This window comes from Pseudochaenichthys georgianus, chromosome 10, assembly GCF_902827115.2.
Source record: "Pseudochaenichthys georgianus chromosome 10, fPseGeo1.2, whole genome shotgun sequence".
Classification (NCBI taxonomy): domain Eukaryota; kingdom Metazoa; phylum Chordata; class Actinopteri; order Perciformes; family Channichthyidae; genus Pseudochaenichthys; species Pseudochaenichthys georgianus.
Genome location: NC_047512.1, coordinates 17,454,016 through 17,477,707, shown reverse-complemented (window position 1 = coordinate 17,477,707; position 23,692 = coordinate 17,454,016). Strand labels below are relative to the sequence as shown.

The window sequence follows — 23,692 nt, the reverse complement described above, 5'->3', positions numbered from 1 at the left end:
TTGAGGCCAAATATCATATTTAGACTTTTTATTTTATTTTATTTTTTACATATAATTGTAAAGCAATACATGATTGGAGAGACAGCAAGCGCATTTCGTGGCATCTGCAGGCAGTGGCAAGTCCTTCCGGCATATGCCACAGAGGCCGCTACTCTGTGGTAGCTGTGGCAAGTCCTTCCGGGATATGCCACAGATGCCACAACTTGCCGAGGCATCTGCCGCTGCTCAACGGGAGTTGCCACAAGATGCCAGAGTAAGAGAAGGTTTACTGTAGCTGCCACTCGCCTTCCGTGGCAAATGCTGCTATTTAAACCCGTATTTATCATGTAAAATGTCGCTGTTTAGGCATGACTTTATCGAACTGATCTGTACACAGGACTGATGTGCGATCTCTGTTTTTCAAAAAGAGTATACATTATCATTTCTATTCAATTTTACTTGGAGCATGGTTTGCTAAAATAAACAAACGTGCTATATTTATGATGAAATATTGGCAAGTGAGGGTTGCAACGCCCTTGGCAATTGTCGCTTCTTGAGGGGAGTTTCCACTGCTTGCTACGATAAACCAGGTGTAGCCTATGACTAGTAAAGACAAATAATTAACAAATAAATATCTGTATTGACACAGCAACGTGTACACTGGTGTTATTAGACTTGGCTACAGACTTAGGGCAGCTGTAACTGATTGCAGTTGCCACTGCTAGTGAGATGCTAAGGTTTACTTTATAAATTAGCCGCAGCAGGCCATTCACTTTGATGTTACCCCGTTATGAAATGTCATAATTTCGACAATAAAGAAATGCTATAAACGTTATCTTGCACGTTTTATCGAACCATCTCCGTTTCTAACTTTCAATATATTTAAAAAGAGATCTCTCTCTCATCTGCGTGCGGGGGCGGGGCCTCACATACATGCTGCTGCGCTGTGCACACTCTTATTATACATCCATGTGTGCACACAGTTCTGCCGGTAATGAATATTAGAATACATTTTGTGAGGAAACTTTTCCACCAATAATTCCAATAAGTATTCCAAAATGTATTCACTTCAGGTTTACGAAAGTAACTGTATTCGGATTAGTTGTTTATCAAATGTTACGCGAGCTGAATACAGTTACGCTACTTAATTAATTAATAATAATAATTAATAATAATAATTCCTTATATTTATTATAGCGCTTTTCCAGATGCTTTACATTACACATATTTTGTATATGCAATGGTCACTGTGGACAATACCCACAGGAGCAAGTTCAGGTGAAGTGTCTTGCCCAAGGACACACCGGCTTTACAGACGCAGCAGCGGCGGGTTTCACCCCTTGATCTGATGATCATTGCACAGCGCACTGCGCCACACCGTCCATCTTCACGCCTCGAAGTCATCGAGGCGCTTTTACAAGTATTAGTATTATACATGTACTGTGGACAATACCCACAGGAGGGTGAAGTGTCTTGCCCAAGGACACAACGGCCTGACGCAGTGGCGGCAGGAGCGGGTTTCGAACTGAAGTTCCCCAGCACTCCCCCTTGATCTGATGATCGGATGCACAGACCACTGCGCCACCCGTCCCACGTTTATTGTATTCTGATTACGTAACGCCGTTACATGTATTCCGTTACAACCCAACCCTGTGTACAGATCATCAGTCCTGTGTACAGATCAGTTCGATAAAGTCATGCCAAAACAGCGACATCTTACACGATAAATACGGGTTTAAATACCAGCATTTGACACGGAAGGCGAGTGGCAGCTACAGTAAACCTTCTCTTACTCTGGCATCTTGTGGCAACTCCCCGTTGAGCAGCGGCAGATGTCTCGGCAAGTTGTGGCATCTGTGGCAAATGCCGGAAGTACTTGCCACAGCTACCACAGAGTAGCGGCCTCTGTGGCATATGCCGGAAGTACTTGCCACAGCTACCACAGAGTAGCCGCCTCTGTGGCATATGCCGGAAGTACTTGCCACAGCTACCACAGAGTAGCGGCCTCTGTGGCATATGCCGGAAGGACTTGCCACTGCCTGCAGATGCCACGAAATGAGCCAGGCCCTACTGCATGATTGTCACTAAAAGCCTTGTCTCTACATTACAATAATAATAATAATAAAAATGTATTAATTAATTTGAATAACAATTCAAGTTAGTAGCTATTAAAGGCATAAAAAGACAGAAATGTATAATTCTTTCTTTAATATAAATGTTTCTTCTGCCCTCTATGTGTCCAATCCTGGCTTTTCTGGATAAGCGCATTTTTAAAACATAGTCATTGTCCATGCCGGTTTCAGTTGGATTATTTGTCACAGTTGCTCCGATCAAATCGGTCTCTTTTGAATCCACATAAACACATAGTCAAAATCCGGTTGACTTTGAGCATGTATTTTAAACAGTTTAATCCCTTTGTGAATTGTTTCCACTTCCGCGCCGTCATTTAATTTCTTCATACAGCGGGAATCCAAATGAATTAATCCTGAGTCCAATAACAATCAAAGTCACTCCAATAGTGCTCCTTCATTACGCTTTCATCCTCCTTTAACAAAATACTTCACATTCATCTAGTTTGTGACAGTAGTTGTATCATTTTTGAGACTTTTAAACTTGAATTAAAGCTGATGCCTGGTTGCCAGCCTGGCAACCACTTTTAAAAGTTAGCGTTGAGCCCTGGAATTGATTAATGTAATTTGTGTTACACTTATTAAGTATACTTTATGGTTTATGACTTAAATACAAATATTTAAATAAAAAGAACATTTTTGTATTGTGTCTAGTCTAAGAAGGACTTGTATTTTACTTGAATATTTCCATTCTATGCTAATTTTTATTTATTTTTATTGTATTTGCTTAATTTTAGTGAATATTCTTCAAGAAACTTTTTATTTTTTAAATTATGTTTTATGGCCGGACAGTTTTTTTTTTACATAGCCTACATCCCAAAATGTTCTATCATGTTGGTTATTCGAAACCACATATCACATTTTGACTGGCTGCATTATCCACTAGCTATACAACAAATTGAGCATGCAGGATTGATTTGAAATCATTGGGTCACATTATCTTTTTCTGTTTGTCTCTCAGAGGTGTCGCCCTTTGGCTGGCAAGGACACAACATCTCTCAAAACATGAAAACTCGCAAAGATTATAAAGGAAATGAAAACATAGTAGGGTTAGAATTAGAGTTACAAGGGGACAACAACATAAAGAACTCATTAAAGCGAGTGACTATATATTTTTTAATCAATCAATGTTTATTTATATAGCCCAATATCACAAATGTTACATTTGTCTCAGTGGTCTTCACAGTGTGTACAGAATATCAGTATGACAATACGACACCCTCTGTCCTTAGACCCTCACATCGTACAAGGAAAAACTTCCGAAGAAAACCCACAGTTTAAAGGGAAAAATGGGAGAAACCTCAGGGAGAGCAACAGAGGAGGGATCCCTCTCCCAGGACGGACAGACATGCAATAGATGCCGTGTGTAAATTGAAAAGATAATACATTTGCAACATAGATAGTCCAAATGTTTGGAAATGCATGTGTGTATAATAGGAAGATGAATCCACGAGGATATCCATCCAGGACCGATGATCCAGGACCACAGCCACGACTCGCGATCCAGGGCTCGCGATCCAGGACACAGGACCGCAGGATCATCGATGACTCTGGATCCCGGCGTATATAGACACCAAAATGAAAGACATTTGGGGAAGCTGGGTTAATCGGAACATGAGAGTACACAGGTATAGACAGAGAGAAGGAAGAAGTAAGATGTCCCCCGACAAACTAAGCCTATATCAGCAAAACTAGGGGCTGAATCTAATCAGCCCTAACTATAAGCTTTATCAAAAAGGAAGGTCTTAAGCGCACTCTTAAAAACGGATAGGGTGTCTGCCGCCCGAACACAAACTGGAAGCTGATTCCACAAATGTGGAGCTTGATAAGAAAAGGCTCTGGCTCCCATTGTACTTTTAGAGACTCTAGGAACAACCAACAACCCTGCATTCTTGGAACGCAATGCCCTAGTATGACAGTAGGGTATAATGAGTTATTTAAGGTAAGATGGCGCCTGTCCATTAAGGGCTTTGTAGGCGAGAAGAAGAATTTTAAATTCTATCCTGTGTTCTATAGGGAGCCAGTGTAAGGCAGCCAGAACAGGAGTAATGGTTAGTACACGAGCTGCAGCATTTTGAATCAGCTGAAGCGACTTCACTGACTTCTTGGTACTCCCTGATAATAAAGAGTTACAATAATCCAGCCTAGAAGTAACAAATGCATGGACTAGTTTCTCTGCATCGTTTTGAGGCAAGATATGCCTGATTTTTGCAATGTTACGTAGATGGAAGTAGGCGGTCCTTGAAATTGATTTATGTGGGCGTTAAAGGATAAATCCTGATCAAATATAACACCAAGATTCCTTACAGTCTCACTGGAGGCCAAATTAATGCCATCCATAGTTAGTATATCTTTAGATAATTTGTTTCGTAGATTCTTTGGGCCAAGTACAATAACTTCAGTTTTGGTCGTGTTTAACGTCAAAAAGTTTAAGGTCATCCACGTTTTTAAGTCCTTAAGGCAGTCTTGAATTTTATTTAGATGATTAATTTCATCAGGCTTGATTGATAAATATAGTTGAGTATCATCCGCATAACAATGAAAGTTTACAGAATGATTCCTTATAATATTGCCTAACGGAAGCATATATAATGTGAACAAAATAGGTCCGAGCACTGAGCCCTGTGGCACTCCATGGCTAACTTTGGTTTGCGTGGAAGATTCATCGTTAACACGTACAAACTGAGAAGCGTTCAGATAGATAGGACCTAAACCAGCCTAAAGCAGTTCCCTGTATGCCAACTAAGTGCTCTAGTCTTTGCAATAGGATATCATGGTCGATAGTATCAAATGCAGCACTGAGATCGAGAAAAACAAGAATAGAGAAGTCCCTTGTCTGAGGCTATTAGAATGTCATTTGTGACTTTAACCAGAGCTGTCTCTGTGCTATGATGTGTTCTAAAGCCAGACTGAAAATCTTCAAATAAATCATTGTTTTTTAAGTAATCACACAACTGTTTTGCGACCGCTTCCTCAAGAATTTTTGAGAGGAACGGAAGATTAGAAATAGGTCTATAGTTGGCTAAAACCTCTGGATCGAGGTTGTGCTTTTTAAGAAGCGGTTTTATCACTGCTACTTTGAATGATTGTGGAACATAGCCTGATAATAAAGACATATTCATAATATTGAATAAAGAAGTGCTAATTAATGGAAAAACTTCCTTCAACAGCTTAGTTGGAATTGGGTCTAACATGCACGTTGATGGTTTAGAAGAGAGAATCATTGAATGTAATTGTTCAAGGTTAATGGCTGAAAATCATTCTAGTTTACTATCTAGTGTAATATTAGAACTTACGTTTCCGGGAGCTGTTGATAACACTATACTGGTCAAAGGCAAGAGGTCATTCATTTTGTTTCTAAGAGTAACAATCGTTAAAAAAGCACATACAATCATTACTACTGAGTGCTATGGGAATAGAAGGCTCAATCGAGCTGTGGCTCTCTGTCAGCCTGGCTACAGTGCTGAAAAGAAATCTTGCATTATTCTTATTCTCATCTATTAATGAAGAGTAGTAGGCTGCTCTCGCTTTATAATCCTGTATGTATTCCTGTATTTATGCATTTATTTATTTTTTACTCATGTCATGTTCTGTCCTCCATTCCTGGCTGCTCGTCGTGTGCATAAAGGTACAAATTCACTCAAAATCCCATCACAGCAAGACCTAGTGGGCATTCATTGTCTTACAAACACATTGGTGTTCCAGAGATCTATGTGTTGGTTTTCCATGCAGGTGCTCAAGGTTCAAAACCCAGTGGAGAGATATCTTTTGTCTTCTGCTATGCCTATTTTAAATCTGGGAAAATTGTCCCCATTAGTGATATTTTGATTGCAATACTTTTACTTGTAAACGAGCATCATTACATTTTGGTAATTTTCTCTTAAGTACAAAGATCTGCGTACTCGTAGAATGAACCGAATGTCTTAGTTAAAGAAAAAATCAAATGGAAAATAATTTAATTAGAATAATACAAATATTTCGATAATTAAATTAAGTGCATAATGTTAATAATAATACAAAACGAATAAGAATAGGGAATAAGGGGGTAAGTTGAAGCCAGTGGGTAAGTTGAACCACCCCCTTAGTTGTAATCAAGTGACCAGAGATTTTGCAAGCTCCACGCATTTCTCATTGCCTGTGAAAGAGAGATACTCATTTTTACAAAAAAAACGTTTTTTGCTAGTCAAAGTACATTTTTTAGATGTCAGCTATATCGGCTGTCATGTAAAAAAAAATGTATCCAGGTTTAAACACATATATTGTATATGTTGATGTGTTGGCAGCGTATTAAACCATGTGAATCATTAAGCTAAAGATGACTCTGAATTTTAATGCTAGGATATCTTTTCTAAAATGGTGGCTATGGGGTAAAGTGGGCCTTGGGGTAAGTGAGCCAGTTTTTCAATGGAGAAATTATTGAAAGTAGGTCAAGTTGATAAGAGCTCATTGTAGGCTACATTTAAAGTTGAATTTACCCTGTGTTTGATTGGTAAGATGTATGACATTGTATCACCATTTGTATGATTACTTTTCCTTTTAACAAAAAAAATCAATTCAATCGAAATTTATATTAAAAATATTTGATAAACTAAGCTTGTATTTGGTTTGTTATTTATTGTTTATAGTTACCTATACGATTTGTTGTAGGTATGCCCAGGTTTGAACCGTGGTTCAATTTATCCCCTGACCTGGATCAACTTACCCCTACACTAGTAAACGTGTCCACTCTCAATTGCTGGTATACAAAATACCAGTGCAGTTGTTCTTCACAGATCCCTCACAAAGGAATTGAGCAAGTCACTAGTTTCTTGGTCATCCATTGTCTCCCTTTCAAATGTGGGTTTTCTTGACCTTTGTGCTGACCTCCACCATAGATCCATTGGCCCTTCAGCATTGAAGTCTTGGATTGGCCAGACTAATACATTTCTAATGTTAAATAAATGAAAACCATTCACAGTTAACATTTAGATATGAATGATAAATGCTGTAAATTACCTTTAATATGTCTAACTATATTTAAAATGTGTTACCTTTTTATAGAAGTGATTATATTTGTATGCCAATATTTTCCTATGGTAAAGTTTCGTTTAGAACTTTTATTTTGGTAGTAATAAGATCGGGACTCTTTTTTTGAAGGAACTTTTACCGGAAGTGAGTGCACAACGGAGCAGAATCAGAGCATAATGTACATATATTTTTGCCTCCCAAGACTTTACACATTTGCTCTTTGCTTTTCGCTCGGGTTCACCCATAGACTGTATATGGTTCACCTTGCGCTTTATCAGTTGAATCACTTTGAACATTCGTTTGAGATGTTGACGGGTTGGCCGAACGTTTCACCCCACAGTCAAACAACTTAATTTGCTTCGCCATTGTTTGTAAAACAAACGAGGGCTGCAGTCGAATAGTCCAAAAATCAGCTCCTAAGTTCTAACCCTATCGTCTATTCCTTGACCTCTGAGTGAAACGTCACGGGGTTAAGGGATAGTGGATAGGAGAATTCAAAAGGACTTAGGACAGGGGTTCTCAAAGTTTTGATGAGTGAGGCCAATTTAGGTACCCAATATTGGATTGAGGGCCGCCCAAGAAAAACGGAACAGAAAATAATTCCAAAACAATCCTTTCTTTATTGTACTAACCAATTACCGCAACTCGCGAGATGCCTAGTTGCCATGCAACCAGTAGTCTAGCAAACTTTCCACAAGCTGTCATTCATAATTTAGGAATGACAACCTAGGGGGCGCAGTTTTACCATTCTTAAATTCCATTCTAATTCTTACTAGATACGACCATGGAGGATTAAAATATAACGCATGCATTTCAGCGTGTCACATTAACTATCGCGGGCCGCCAGAAACATTTCCGAGGGCCGCCATTGGCCCGGGGCCGCACTTTGAGAACCCCTGATTTAGGAGAAGAGACGCGATGGTGGTTGACTTCAGCTCCCTCTGAGCAGTTGAAGACCAGTTTGTGGAGATGCAAAAGCAGCATCTGGAGGAGTCGATCGCAACCTTCTCTGACGCCTTCGTGAGGGGAGGGCGTGGGGCCTGAGATGATGACGGAGGCTGGCGTTGCGGTGTCTGCCAGAAAGCGGAGGACACGGGACCCTCCCGATGGGCTCTGGCTAATAAGATGGACAGCCAGCCCCAGCATGTTATCCAGCTCCTCTCTGGGGATGCCCTGCAGCACGGCCTGCAGCTGCAGCAGGACCGGAGGGCGCAGCAGCTCCACCAGCTCTGCTGACCGCACCAAAGAGGTTGGGGGACATTGCAGCCAGCTGAAGCAGAAAGGGAACTGCAGCACGACGAAGCTGAGGGGAACTTCCCAGGACGTTGAGGATGAAGTGGGAGATAGAGGGCTGGATGGACACAGACTTTCCTGAAACATCCTGAGCAGCTCCTTCCTGATGCTGTCTGAGTGGTGCACTGCGAGGTGTCCAAGGATTCCCACCACTGAGCCAATCTTTGGCACTCTGCTGCCTTTATCCACTCCCATCGCCATCAGCCCTGTGTCCTTAGCACCGTGAGAGCAGAAGTCCTTGAGCCCACATGCCAAGACTCGGCTGATGATAGTACCTGGGAAAGCAGAGCCGATGTGAGCAACCACCCAGTCGAAATGTGGCGAGTGCTGAACCGAGGTGTCCAACAGAGCATCCACACACGCGTCAGGGCACCAGGCCAGCATGGCAGCCAAACACTGGGAGTAGGCTTCCATGAGGGAGCGGGTGGCAGCACAGGACATCCAGAGCTGGAGCAGCTCGTTGAGGCTGGAGGAGTGGGGGGCCACTCTGCGGCCGGCATGCTTGCTGCTCAGCTGGCCCAACAAGTCCACAGCCCAGGCAGACACCAGAGGGGCCCAGGCCCGGGGGTTGAGACGGATGAACTCTGACAGCACACCATGAACCTCCTGCAGACAAACAGAAGATATTAATACCTTTTACTGGGACATTTTTGCCAGAAGAAAAATGTGGCTAGTGAGATTGCAGGGGTTCTGTAACTCATGCCATTTAAAAGAGTACACTTAAATGGAAGCAATGCAAAACATTTTCAAATAGTTTTTAATTCAGGGCATACAATGCTATGCCAGTTGTTTCCTTAATAAGTCTAAAACACAAAGTTAATCAGGTCTTTTAGAAGGCTTTTTTACTGGATTGTGAATTTAGGGCATTCTGCTGTTTGTTATTTTTTCTTAGCAGAATGTTGCTTTATAAGAAGAAACCATTTTCTTAAACAATTCTATACTTACATTTTAAACCTATAATACTCCTTTACAAATCAATAATTTGGTGTCAAATTATGATTTATTTAGTAATTAGACGTTTATTAAGCAGATCTCTAATAAATGAACTACCGATTGACTTATCAAATAGTCTCCACAAAATCCAAGAAGGACTTAATGAAAGTGGCATGAGAAAAATGTCTTAAAATCTTTATGAACCATAGTATTTCTGATTCTGATGTCTGATTTTCAAAATATGGTAATAACTAAATTCTATGAGTGTCCTTGTGTCATCGCACCTGTATGATGTCCTCCAGGTTGGAGCTGACCCCGGAGCTGTTATCGCTTTCTGTCTCCAGGTTGTGCAGGAAGGCGGAGACATACTCATCGTAGACGCCCCTCAGATGCTCCAACACCGCCCCGCGACAGGCCGGGACGGAGCGCAGCAGGCGCACGGCACAGCGGGCGTGTTCCCGGACACTGAGCTTCCGACCCTGGACGCTGTCAAAGCCACTGATGAAGGACTTGATCTCCTGGGAGAGTTCCTGGGCGCTGCAGGAGAGGAGAGGACACGATGAAATGATGGGAAATATGTGAAATTTACTATCCACAAGTAAAAAGTTAAAGAAAAGGAGTGACAAAAAGACTGTGTATGAATGTGTTTGAGAAGGGAAAGTCCTTTCAGATGAGCTATAAAGATCTGTTTGTACATACTAACAAGAAAAATGACCAGCAATCCTACCTGTCAAATATCATAATTTAAATTGATGCTACACAACCAAATATTGGTTGATTTTTTGCAGAGAACCGATCAATAAACTTACCGCTTGAGCTGAAACAATCAGTTGATCAACAGAACAACAATTTAAAATTCAGTTTTTAGCCTCTCAAATATGGAGATTTCTTGCTATTTATTTGCTTTGTAACTTATTAAGCTTATTATCGTTGGGCTTTAAACTGACAGTTAAACAGTTTATTACTGTATAACAACATTTTGGCTCTAACAACTTGCCATGTGTTCAAGTCTTCTTTGAACCTTTAATAGAGTACATGAATAATCCATTACATGAAAGGTACTCAATGTAAACCTGACATATGTTGCTACCCCATTAACTTTTAACAAGTGCTGCCATTATAGAACAGTATAGCAGCATGTTATAGTCTTACCCTCTGACCTTCATATAGTTAAGTGAAATACAGAATGAACAAAAGTAACTTTAGACAGTAGTTGTTGTGTGAGACACTCACCTCAGGGCAGTCTGCGGGGTGTGAGTGTGTGAGCTCTGCATCGCTTTCAGCGGACTCCCGTCCAACACCACAGACATAGTTTGGTCTTTTAACATCAAAGCGTCACACCAAATCCTCCACTCGGCTGCGGGGCTTCGAGTGGGAAAGATTGTGACAGATGTATGTTGTTTTCTCTGTACAATTTCAGGACAATAATACTGGAAAGGGCGCTCCGAAGCCGGAAGTTGGGACTTCTTCGTTGCTACAAAATGTAAACTGACATTAACAGTTGACGTCACTGGCGACATCTAGTGGGTAGTATTTTTTATTTATTGAGCAAGTGACAGTATTTATTTCATAGGTGTGTAGACTCTAGCGCGTTTTCAATATAGTCAGCTGCTTGAAATTGATAACAAATCAGTAAAAGATAATGGAGACCTTTTGATCCTTCTGCAGAGTTTCATGATAAGCGTGCAAATATGGGATTAGTTTTTTAAATGTATTATTATGATAATTAGTAGTTCCCAACCTGGGGGGCGCTCCCCCCTTGGATCGCAGGGGGGGCGCCACGTCTCAGATGATTTGAGGCCAAATATCATATTTAGACTTTTTATTTTATTTTATTTTTTACATATAATTGTAAAGCAATACATGATTGGAGAGACAGCAAGCGCATTTCGTGGCATCTGCAGGCAGTGGCAAGTCCTTCCGGCATATGCCACAGAGGCCGCTACTCTGTGGTAGCTGTGGCAAGTCCTTCCGGCATATGCCACAGATGCCACAACTTGCCGAGGCATCTGCCGCTGCTCAACGGGAGTTGCCACAAGATGCCAGAGTAAGAGAAGGTTTACTGTAGCTGCCACTCGCCTTCCGTGGCAAATGCTGCTATTTAAACCCGTATTTATCGTGTAAAATGTCGCTGTTTAGGCATGACTTTATCGAACTGATCTGTACACAGGACTGATGTGCGATCTCTGTTTTTCAAAAAGAGTATACATTATCATTTCTATTCAATTTTACTTGGAGCATGGTTTGCTAAAATAAACAAACGTGCTATATTTATGATGAAATATTGGCAAGTGAGGGTTGCAACGCCCTTGGCAATTGTCGCTTCTTGAGGGGAGTTTCCACTGCTTGCTACGATAAACCAGGTGTAGCCTATGACTAGTAAAGACAAATAATTAACAAATAAATATCTGTATTGACACAGCAACGTGTACACTGGTGTTATTAGACTTGGCTACAGACTTAGGGCAGCTGTAACTGATTGCAGTTGCCACTGCTAGTGAGATGCTAAGGTTTACTTTAAATTAAATAGCCCCGCAGCAGCAGGCCATTCACTTTGATGTTATCCCGTTATGAAATGTCATCATTTCGACAATAAAGAAATGCTATAAACGTTATCTTGCACGTTTTATCGAACCATCTCTCTCTCATCTGCGTGCGGGGCCTCACAGACATGCTGCTGCGCTGTGCACACTCTTATTATACATCCATGTGTGCACACAGTTCTGCCGGTAATGAATATTAGGATACATTTTGTGAGGAAACTTTTCCACCAATAATTCCAATAAGTATTCCAAAATGTATTCACTTCAGGTTTACGAAAGTAACTGTATTCGGATTAGTTATTTATCAAATGTACGCGAGCTGAATACAGTTACGCTACTTAATTAATTAATAATAATAATTAATAATAATAATTCCTTATATTTATTATAGCGCTTTTCCAGATGCTTTACATTACACATATTTTGTATATGCAATGGTCACTGTGGACAATACCCACAGGAGCAAGTTCAGGTGAAGTGTCTTGCCCAAGGACACACCGGCTTTACAGACGCAGCAGCGGCGGGTTTCACCCCTTGATCTGATGATCATTGCACAGCGCACTGCGCCACACCGTCCATCTTCACGCCTCGAAGTCATCGAGGCGCTTTTACAAGTATTAGTATTATACATGTACTGTGGACAATACCCACAGGAGGGTGAAGTGTTTGCCCAAGGACACAACGGCCTGACGCAGTGGCGGCAGGAGCGGGTTTCGAACTGAAGTTCCCCAGCACTCCCCCTTGATCTGATGATCGGATGCACAGACCACTGCGCCACCCGTCCCACGTTTATTGTATTCTGATTACGTAACGCCGTTACATGTATTCCGTTACAACCCAACCCTGTGTACAGATCATCAGTCCTGTGTACAGATCAGTTCGATAAGTCATGCCAAAACAGCGACATCTTACACGATAAATACGGGTTTAAATACCAGCATTTGACACGTGAAGGCGAGTGGCAGCTACAGTAACCCTTCTCTTACTCTGGCATCTTGTGGCAACTCCCCGTTGAGCAGCGGCAGATGTCTCGGCAAGTTGTGGCATCTGTGGCAAATGCCGGAAGTACTTGCCACAGCTACCACAGAGTAGCGGCCTCTGTGGCATATGCCGGAAGTACTTGCCACAGCTACCACAGAGTAGCCGCCTCTGTGGCATATGCCGGAAGTACTTGCCACAGCTACCACAGAGTAGCGGCCTCTGTGGCATATGCCGGAAGGACTTGCCACCTGCCTGCAGATGCCACGAAATGAGCCAGGCCCCTACTGCATGATTGTCACGAAAAGCCTTGTCTCTACATTACAATAATAATAATAAAAATGTATTAATTAATTTGAATAACAATTCAAGTTAGTAGCTATTAAAGGCATAAAAGACAGAAATGTATAATTCTTTCTTTAATATAAATGTTTCTTCTGCCCTCTATGTGTCCAATCCGGGCTTTTCTGGATAAGCGCATTTTTAAAACATAGTCATTGTCCATGCCGGTTTCAGTTGGATTATTTGTCACAGTTGCTCCGATCAAATCGGTCCTCTTTTGAATCCACATAACACATAGTCAAAATCCGGTTGACTTTGAGCATGTATTTTTAAACAGTTTAATCCCTTTGTGAATTGTTTCCACTTCCGCGCCGTCATTTAATTTCTCAACAGCGGGAATCCAAATGAATTAATCCTGAGTCCCAATAACAATCAAAGTCACTCCAATAGTGCTCCTTCATTACGCTTTCATCCTCCTTTAACAAAATACTTCACATTCATCTAGTTTGTGACAGTAGTTGTATCATTTTTGAGACTTTTAACTTGAATTAAAGCTGATGCCTGGTTGCCAGCCTGGCAACCACTTTTAAAAGTTAGCGTTGAGCCCTGGAATTGATTAATGTAATTTGTGTTACACTTATTAAGTATACTTTATGGTTTATGACTTAAATACAAATATTTAAATAAAAAGAACATTTTTGTATTGTGTCTAGTCTAAGAAGGACTTGTATTTTACTTGGAATATTTCATTCTATGCTAATTTTTATTTATTTTTATTGTATTTGCTTAATTTAGTGAATATTCTTCAAGAAACTTTTATTTTTTAAATTATTTTTTATGGCCGGACAGTTTTTTTTTTACATAGCCTACATCCCAAAAATGTTCTATCATGTTGGGTTATTCGAAACCACATATCACATTTTGACTGGCTGCATTATCCACTAGCTATACAACAAATTGAGCATGCAGGATTGATTTGAAATCATTGGGTCACATTATCTTTTTCTGTTGTCTCTCAGAGGTGTCGCCCTTTGGCTGGCAAGGACACAACATCTCTCAAAACCTGAAACTCGCAAAGATTATAAAGGAAATGAAAACCATAGTAGGTTAGAAATTAGAGTTACAAGGGGGGACAACAACATAAAGAACTCATTAAAGCGAGTGACTATATATTTTTTAATCAATCAATGTTTATTTATATAGCCCAATATCACAAATGTTACATTTGTCTCAGTGGTCTTCACAGTGTGTACAGATATCAGTATGACAATACGACACCCTCTGTCCTTAGACCCTCACATCGTACAAGGAAAAACTTCCGAAGAAAACCCACAGTTTAAAGGGAAAATGGGAGAAACCTCAGGGAGAGCAACAGAGGAGGGATCCCTCTCCCAGGACGGACAGACATGCAATAGATGCCGTGTGTAAATTGAAAAGATAATACATTTGCAACATAGATAGTCCAAATGTTGGAAATGCATGTGTGTATAATAGGAAGATGAATCCACGAGGATATCCATCCAGGACCGATGATCCAGGACCACAGCCACGACTCGCGATCCAGGGCTCGCGATCCAGGACACAGGACCGCAGGATCATCGATGACTCTGGATCCCGGCGTATATAGACACCAAAAAGAAAGACATTTGGGGAAGCTGGGTTAATCGGAACATGAGAGTACACAGGTATAGACAGAGAGAAGGAAGAAGTAAGATGTCCCCCGACAAACTAAGCCTATATCAGCAAAACTAGGGGCTGAATCTAATCAGCCCTAACTATAAGCTTATCAAAAAGGAAGGTCTTAAGCGCACTCTTAAAAACGGATAGGGTGTCTGCCGCCCGAACACAAACTGGAAGCTGATTCCACAAATGTGGAGCTTGATAAGAAAAGGCTCTGGCTCCCATTGTACTTTTAGAGACTCTAGGAACAACCAACAACCCTGCATTCTTGGAACGCAATGCCCTAGTATGACAGTAGGGTATAATGAGTTATTTAAGGTAAGATGGCGCCTGTCCATTAAGGGCTTTGTAGGCGAGAAGAAGAATTTTAAATTCTATCCTGTGTTCTATAGGGAGCCAGTGTAAGGCAGCCAGAACAGGAGTAATGGTTAGTACACGAGCTGCAGCATTTTGAATCAGCTGAAGCGACTTCACTGACTTCTTGGTACTCCCTGATAATAAAGAGTTACAATAATCCAGCCTAGAAGTAACAAATGCATGGACTAGTTTCTCTGCATCGTTTGAGGCAAGATATGCCTGATTTTTGCAATGTTACGTAGATGGAAGTAGGCGGTCCTTGAAATTGATTTATGTGGGCGTTAAAGGATAAATCCTGATCAAATATAACACCAAGATTCCTTACAGTCTCACTGGAGGCCAAATTAATGCCATCCATAGTTAGTATATCTTTAGATAATTTGTTTCGTAGATTCTTTGGGCCAAGTACAATAACTTCAGTTTTGGTCGTGTTTAACGTCAAAAAGTTTAAGGTCATCCACGTTTTTAAGTCCTTAAGGCAGTCTTGAATTTTATTTAGATGATTAATTTCATCAGGCTTGATTGATAAATATAGTTGAGTATCATCCGCATAACAATGAAAGTTTACAGAATGATTCCTTATAATATTGCCTAACGGAAGCATATATAATGTGAACAAAATAGGTCCGAGCACTGAGCCCTGTGGCACTCCATGGCTAACTTTGGTTTGCGTGGAAGATTCATCGTTAACACGTACAAACTGAGAGCGTTCAGATAGATAGGACCTAAACCAGCCTAAAGCAGTTCCCTGTATGCCAACTAAGTGCTCTAGTCTTTGCAATAGGATATCATGGTCGATAGTATCAAATGCAGCACTGAGATCGAGAAAAACAAGAATAGAGAAGTCCCTTGTCTGAGGCTATTAGAATGTCATTTGTGACTTTAACCAGAGCTGTCTCTGTGCTATGATGTGTTCTAAAGCCAGACTGAAAATCTTCAAATAAATCATTGTTTTTTAAGTAATCACACAACTGTTTTGCGACCGCTTCCTCAAGAATTTTTGAGAGGAACGGAAGATTAGAAATAGGTCTATAGTTGGCTAAAACCTCTGGATCGAGGTTGTGCTTTTTAAGAAGCGGTTTTATCACTGCTACTTTGAATGATTGTGGAACATAGCCTGATAATAAAGACATATTCATAATATTGAATAAAGAAGTGCTAATTAATGGAAAAACTTCCTTCAACAGCTTAGTTGGAATTGGGTCTAACATGCACGTTGATGGTTTAGAAGAGAGAATCATTGAATGTAATTGTTCAAGGTTAATGGCTGAAAATCATTCTAGTTTACTATCTAGTGTAATATTAGAACTTACGTTTCCGGGAGCTGTTGATAACACTATACTGGTCAAAGGCAAGAGGTCATTCATTTTGTTTCTAAGAGTAACAATCGTTAAAAAAGCACATACAATCATTACTACTGAGTGCTATGGGAATAGAAGGCTCAATCGAGCTGTGGCTCTCTGTCAGCCTGGCTACAGTGCTGAAAAGAAATCTTGCATTATTCTTATTCTCATCTATTAATGAAGAGTAGTAGGCTGCTCTCGCTTTATAATCCTGTATGTATTCCTGTATTTATGCATTTATTTATTTTTTACTCATGTCATGTTCTGTCCTCCATTCCTGGCTGCTCGTCGTGTGCATAAAGGTACAAATTCACTCAAAATCCCATCACAGCAAGACCTAGTTGGGCATTCATTGTCTTACAAACACATTGGTGTTCCAGAGATCTATGTGTTGGTTTTCCATGCAGGTGCTCAAGGTTCAAAACCCAGTGGAGAGATATCTTTTGTCTTCTGCTATGCCTATGTTAAATCTGGAAAATTGTCCCCATTAGTGATATTTTGATTGCAATACTTTTACTTGTAACAGAGCATCATTACATTTTGGTAATTTTCTCTTAAGTACAAGATCTGAGTACTCTGTTAGAATGAACCGAATGTCTTAGTTAAAGAAAAATCAAATGGAAGATAATTTAATTAGAATAATACAAATATTTCGATAATTAAATTAAGTGCAAATGTTAATAATAATACAAAACGAATAAGAATAGGGAATAAGGGGGTAAGTTGAGCCAGTGGGTAAGTTGAACCACCCCCTTAGTTGTAATCAAGTGACCAGAGATTTTGCAAGCTCCACGCATTTCTCATTGCCTGTGAAAGAGAGATACTCATTTTTACAAAAAAAACGTTTTTTGCTAGTCAAAGTACATTTTTTAGATGTCAGCTATATCGGCTGTCATGTAAAAAAAAATGTATCCAGGTTTAAACACATATATTGTATATGTTGATGTGTTGGCAGCGTATTAAACCATGTGAATCATTAAGCTAAAGATGACTCTGAATTTTAATGCTAGGATATCTTTTCTAAAATGGTGGCTATGGGGTAAAGTGGGCCTTGGGGTAAGTGAGCCAGTTTTTCAATGGAGAAATTATTGAAAGTAGGTCAAGTTGATAAGAGCTCATTGTAGGCTACATTTAAAGTTGAATTTACCCTGTGTTTGATTGGTAAGATGTATGACATTGTATCACCATTTGTATGATTACTTTTCCTTTTAACAAAAAAAATCAATTCAATCGAAATTTATATTAAAAATATTTGATAAACTAAGCTTGTATTTGGTTTGTTATTTATTGTTTATAGTTACCTATACGATTTGTTGTAGGTATGCCCAGGTTTGAACCGTGGTTCAATTTATCCCCTGACCTGGATCAACTTACCCCTACACTAGTAAACGTGTCCACTCTCAATTGCTGGTATACAAAATACCAGTGCAGTTGTTCTTCACAGATCCCTCACAAAGGAATTGAGCAAGTCACTAGTTTCTTGGTCATCCATTGTCTCCCTTTCAAATGTGGGTTTTCTTGACCTTTGTGCTGACCTCCACCATAGATCCATTGGCCCTTCAGCATTGAAGTCTTGGATTGGCCAGACTAATACATTTCTAATGTTAAATAAATGAAAACCATTCACAGTTAACATTTAGATATGAATGATAAATGCTGTAAATTACCTTTAATATGTCTAACTATATTTAAAATGTGTTACCTTTTTATAGAAGTGATTATATTTGTATGCCAATATTTTCCTATGGTAAAGTTTCGTTTAGAACTTTTATTTTGGTAGTAATAAGATCGGGACTCTTTTTTTGAAGGAACTTTTACCGGAAGTGAGTGCACAACGGAGCAGAATCAGAGCATAATGTACATATATTTTTGCCTCCCAAGACTTTACACATTTGCTCTTTGCTTTTCGCTCGGGTTCACCCATAGACTGTATATGGTTCACCTTGCGCTTTATCAGTTGAATCACTTTGAACATTCGTTTGAGATGTTGACGGGTTGGCCGAACGTTTCACCCCACAGTCAAACAACTTAATTTGCTTCGCCATTGTTTGTAAAACAAACGAGGGCTGCAGTCGAATAGTCCAAAAATCAGCTCCTAAGTTCTAACCCTATCGTCTATTCCTTGACCTCTGAGTGAAACGTCACGGGGTTAAGGGATAGTGGATAGGAGAATTCAAAAGGACTTAGGACAGGGGTTCTCAAAGTTTTGATGAGTGAGGGCCAATTTAGGTACCCAATATTGGATTGAGGGCCGCCCAAGAAAAAACGGAACAGAAAATAATTCCAAAACAAATCCTTTCTTTATTGTACTAACCAATTACCGCAACTCGCGAGATGCCTAGTTGCCATGCAACCAGTAGTCTAGCAAACTTTCCACAAGCTGTCATTCATAATTTAGGAATGACAACCTAGGGGGCGCAGTTTTACCATTCTTAAATTCCATTCTAATTCTTACTAGATACGACCATGGAGGATTAAAATATAACGCATGCATTTCAGCGTGTCACATTAACTATCGCGGGCCGCCAGAAACATTTCCGAGGGCCGCCATTGGCCCGCGGGCCGCACTTTGAGAACCCCTGATTTAGGAGAAGAGACTGCGGTACTTTAGAGAATCCGAATGCACTTTCACTATCCGACGTGTTTATGATGCGCCAGCGGACGTCATTGTGTGCGTCTGCTGCTGTGGGGAAACTATGGAAACCACAGTTTTCTATACAGCGGACTACAACATGGATGTTTAATAAGAACGAGGGACTACTGTAAACTCATCTAGAGACTCTGCACCGTGCTCTGATGCTGTTGCTTTATGCTTTATGAACGTGGACAACAGAGAAACATATTCTTCATGACCAAAGTTGGAATTGAAATAAAAAAGGAAAGTGAAACTTATGCTCGTCACCCTCTCCCTCCGGTCCACATTAATACCAATGATCCCAATACGTATGATTGTATGAACTAAAGATCTTAAAATCAATACAAATGTATTTATTATAAACGTTAGTCCTTATCATCTATCACTGTGTATATCACCATTCAAACATCTTTTAAAAGTTGAACAAACCCCACACAGCTCAGTAAAGACTGAAATGTTGACTTTATGTGATAATTTCAGTAAAAACTAACGTTCATATTTCTCTTTTTGATTATAATACTGATGAACGTTCAAAACAAAGCACTTTAGCAACTTACCACCTATGTTATAAAATGCTTAATAAGCACCGTAACTTTCATGATATCATTTCTCTGTCATAATCGGTTGTTTCCGTGAACGGCCGACTGTTGAGTGACGGCAAATGCTGCGGCTGCCAGGCATTGTGGGGCAGCATTTTCGCTTCTCCTGTCGGCTAGGGAGGTCCAGTGGTTCCTAAGCTAAAGGAGGTTATAAAGGAAGTTTGAAACCTCCTTTCCTATCATTCTCATCATTCTAGAGAATTCGAACGGCACTTATCATGGCTGCCACTGAGGGACTTCCGGGTCATTTCACTCCTTTAGGAAGGTTCCTAAGCTAAATGGACTATTCGACTTCAGCCACGGTGTGCACCCTTTATATATACAGTCTATGGCCCTTTCTCATTTCATCAAATCCCCCTCCTCGGTCCTCGGTCCTCCGGTAGTGACCCGGAAATGAATTTTAGCGCGCCATGTTGAAGGACATCTCATTTCTCTAAATGCACTTCGAGGACCGAGCGTCGAGGAGGCTCTCTGGAGGAGCTATAACCGAGGATACACTGATGGGTCCTCCACGGTCCTCCACGGCTCCTTCATGGATGCATTTCCGGCAACAGAGATGTTTCAAAGAGTCGTGACGCACGGCCGGACTTATCTCAGCCAATGACAGCTCTGCATGCATCCCCTGGATATTATTTTATTAACTGCTTTCATCGCGACGCGATGTTTACTGTGAGAACAGCTGTGAGGTCCGTGCAGAAAGCAGAGCAGTGTGTATAATATATATCACTCAGTATAACAGGCCTACATTACTCTCTGTATTTGCTGTAGTTTAGTAGTAATATCTACAAACAAAGAGTCGATATTTTTCTAAAACCATTTAGTGCTTCACAATAAAAATATATCCCGTCTCTGATAGTGTTACGTTATTATGAGTGCTCTGTTTGATTCTGAAATTGTATATATTTATATAAATATATACATATATATGTGTGTGTGCGTGTCCGCATCTGTAGCCTGTTATTGTCTCATTATACCGCACTGTGAATGAATCAAAGTAAATATATAAGTCATCATGAACACATCTGTCCATCAGACAGAGGGCTGCTGTGCCTCCTGTCATCATTAATGGACGTCTCTTTAAAATGACCGCTCAGAGGAGAGGAGTTCTCATTTCTCTAACCGCCTGCTGCTTCCCCTCCTCTCTCCTCGGTTCCCCTCCTCGGCTCCTCCGCTCGCATCTCCTGTGGGCGGGACTAAGTATCGAGGATAGGAATCGAGGAGGGGAGTTCGAGAAATGAGAAAGGGCCTATAGAGGCTTCTCAATACTCAAATTTCCCCTCCTCAACTCCTCGACTCCTCGGTCCTCCGGTAGTGACCCGGAAATGAATTTCAGCGCGCCATTTTGAAGGACGTCTCATTTCTCTAAATGCACACCGAGGACCGAGGATCGAGCGTCGAGGAGGCTCTTTGGAGGAGCTATAACCGAGGATACACTGATGGTTCCTCCACGGCTCCTCCGCGGATGCATTTCCGGGAACGGTGGAGGCGTGACGCACGGCCGGATTTATCTCAGCCAATGACAGCTCTGCATGCATCCCCTGGATATTATTTTAGAAACTGCTCTCATCGCAACGCGATGTTTACAGTGAGAACAGCTGTGAGGCCCGTGCAGAAAGCAGAGCAGTGTGTAAAATATATATCACTCAGTATAACAGACCTACTCTCTTTATTTGCTTTAGTTTAGTAGATATCTACAAAGAGTCGATATTTTTCTAAGAACATTTAGTGCTTCACATAATAAAATACACAACGGCTGTAGCCTGATTATGCTTTAGGAGCTGTGTGTGTGTGTGTGTGTGTGTGTGTGTGTGTGTGTGTGTGTGTGTGTGTGTGTGTGTGTGTGTGTGTGTGTGTGTGTGTGTGTGTGTGTGTGTGTGTGTGTGTGTGTGTGGTACAGTGTCGGTGCGTGTTGTACAATGCGCAGATGCGGCGGACAGACAGGTCTCAGTTGGTTTGGTGTCCTCTGCTTACTTTTAATACTTGCAAATACAACTTTTGGCCCGTAATTTCCCCATTTCAGCGACCAGAGAGAGGGGGGGATATATCCAGTCTCTGATTGTGTTACGTTATTATGAGAGTGCTCTCATACTTTAAATTGCATATATTTATATAAATATATTTGTGTGTGTGTGTCCGCATCTGTAGCCTGTTATTGTCTCATTATACCGCACTCTCAATGAATTCAAAGTAAATATGTGGGGGAAAAATGTTCAGCTGATCTAACAGAGATTATAAAATATGACAAAACACTCGACAGCTGATGCAGCTGTTGCCACGTAATAATGAACGGACGTCGCTTTAATATGACCGCTCAGAGGAGAGGAGTTCTCATTTCTTTAAACGTCTGCTGCTTCCCCTCCTCTCTCCTCGGTTCCCCTCCTCGGTCCTCCGCTCGCATCTCCTGTGGGCGGGACTAAGTCTCGAGGAAGGGAGTCGAGGAGGGGAGTCGAGGAGGGGACATTTAAGAATTGAGAAGCCTCTTATGTGTGCACCGCGCACGCGAGTAAACGTGCATTGCTTTCTGGCTCCGTAATCACACCAATGCACGTGCAACTTAAGTATCAGGTTCCGACTGGTCACAACAATAAAAATATCAGTCTTAACATTAACATTTATCTATTTTTGGGTGCACATTTTGCTGTTTGCTGTTCTTATTTATTTATGTTAGAAACTGGTTGCCACTGATGTCAACCAAAGGCCAAGAAGTTATTTTTTCTGAATGGTTGCCAATGGCAACCTGGTAACCGTTACTGTGGAGCACTGCAAGTGCAATTCACTTATTAAATGTATTTAGGACAGAGCAACTCAAAATGAATTGTTTTCATCGGGGAACCGATCTTGAAATTGTACTTAGCCTTCTTAAATATGCTTAATTACTTCCCACCTCTGGTACTGGCAACGGTAAATAAACATTCTCCAATTATACAAATATATTTATTTATTATTATTTATCACTTATTATTAGGGCCGGGACTTTAACGCCTTAATTAAGATTAATTAATTACACAAAAATTAACGCGTTAAAAAAAATTAACGCATTTTAATCGCACTTTAATCGCACTTAATTTTGCACAGTGGAACGTTTCTCACTGGATGAGTTTCAGGCGTACCGATTATACTGGAGCACCAACTAACGTTCATGACTTCAGCATGGGACTTCAAACAACAACAAACCACGTTGAACAATAGTCAAACATGAACGAACAAGCTGATGAGAAATTTTGTTTTAAAAAACGGACGGATGGAAGCGTCGACAAGAGCACGGTTGTGTGCAAATTATGCAAAAAAAATGTGCATATCACCGCAGCACATCAAGCCGAAAGTATCACCTAAATGCAAAGCATGTAGCAGCTAGCGTGGACGTTAGCCCGACTCCGAGTGCAAGGAACCACACCCTGACCCAACCCACACTCAACCACTGATGACTGGTTTCAGGGCCAGGATAAGTAAGTCCATGTCTGAGAAAATAACCAATTCCCTGGCTCACTGGATTGCACTCGACTGTAGACCACTTGGAGTAAAATCCATGTGAAAATTGCTTCTCACTGTTCTCAGGTCAAATATGTATATTTGATTAAAAATGCGATTAATTTCGATTAATTAATTACAAAGCCTCTAATTAATTAGATTACTTTTTTTAATCGAGTCCCGGCTCTAAAAAATATCCTTTAAAACTGGAGAGATAACAAAAAATGCATAAATAAATGTTAAGGTAAAATAAGATATGAATGAACAACACAAATAAAATAAGTTACATTCATTTTGTATTGGCTATGGTAGGTTATTGGTTATGTTCACATACTTATTTGATTACATCCACTTGTCTAAGATGACAACAGAGACTTTCGACCCAAAACCAGCTGTTGACTTGTGGATGCAAGCATCTAATCACAGACTCAACCAGAGAGAAAGAACTAGGCCTCAATCATCAGCT

The 23,692-nt window shown here is 40.6% G+C and overlaps 1 protein-coding gene across 1 annotated transcript; it reads right to left on the bottom strand.

The window, feature by feature from the left end:
• Nucleotides 1–3,031: 3,031 nt before the first annotated feature.
• Nucleotides 3,032–10,796, bottom strand: LOC117453389 (integrator complex subunit 5-like). The gene is made up of 4 exons (XM_071204482.1): nucleotides 10,575–10,796; nucleotides 9,626–9,878; nucleotides 8,001–9,014; nucleotides 3,032–3,085 (listed from the first exon to the last, which is right to left on the bottom strand). The coding sequence occupies exons 1-4, from the start codon at nucleotides 10,667–10,669 to the stop codon at nucleotides 3,032–3,034; spliced, it is 1,416 nt and encodes a 471-aa protein (XP_071060583.1). The 5' UTR covers nucleotides 10,670–10,796.
• Between the last annotated feature and the right edge of the window lie 12,896 nt (nucleotides 10,797–23,692).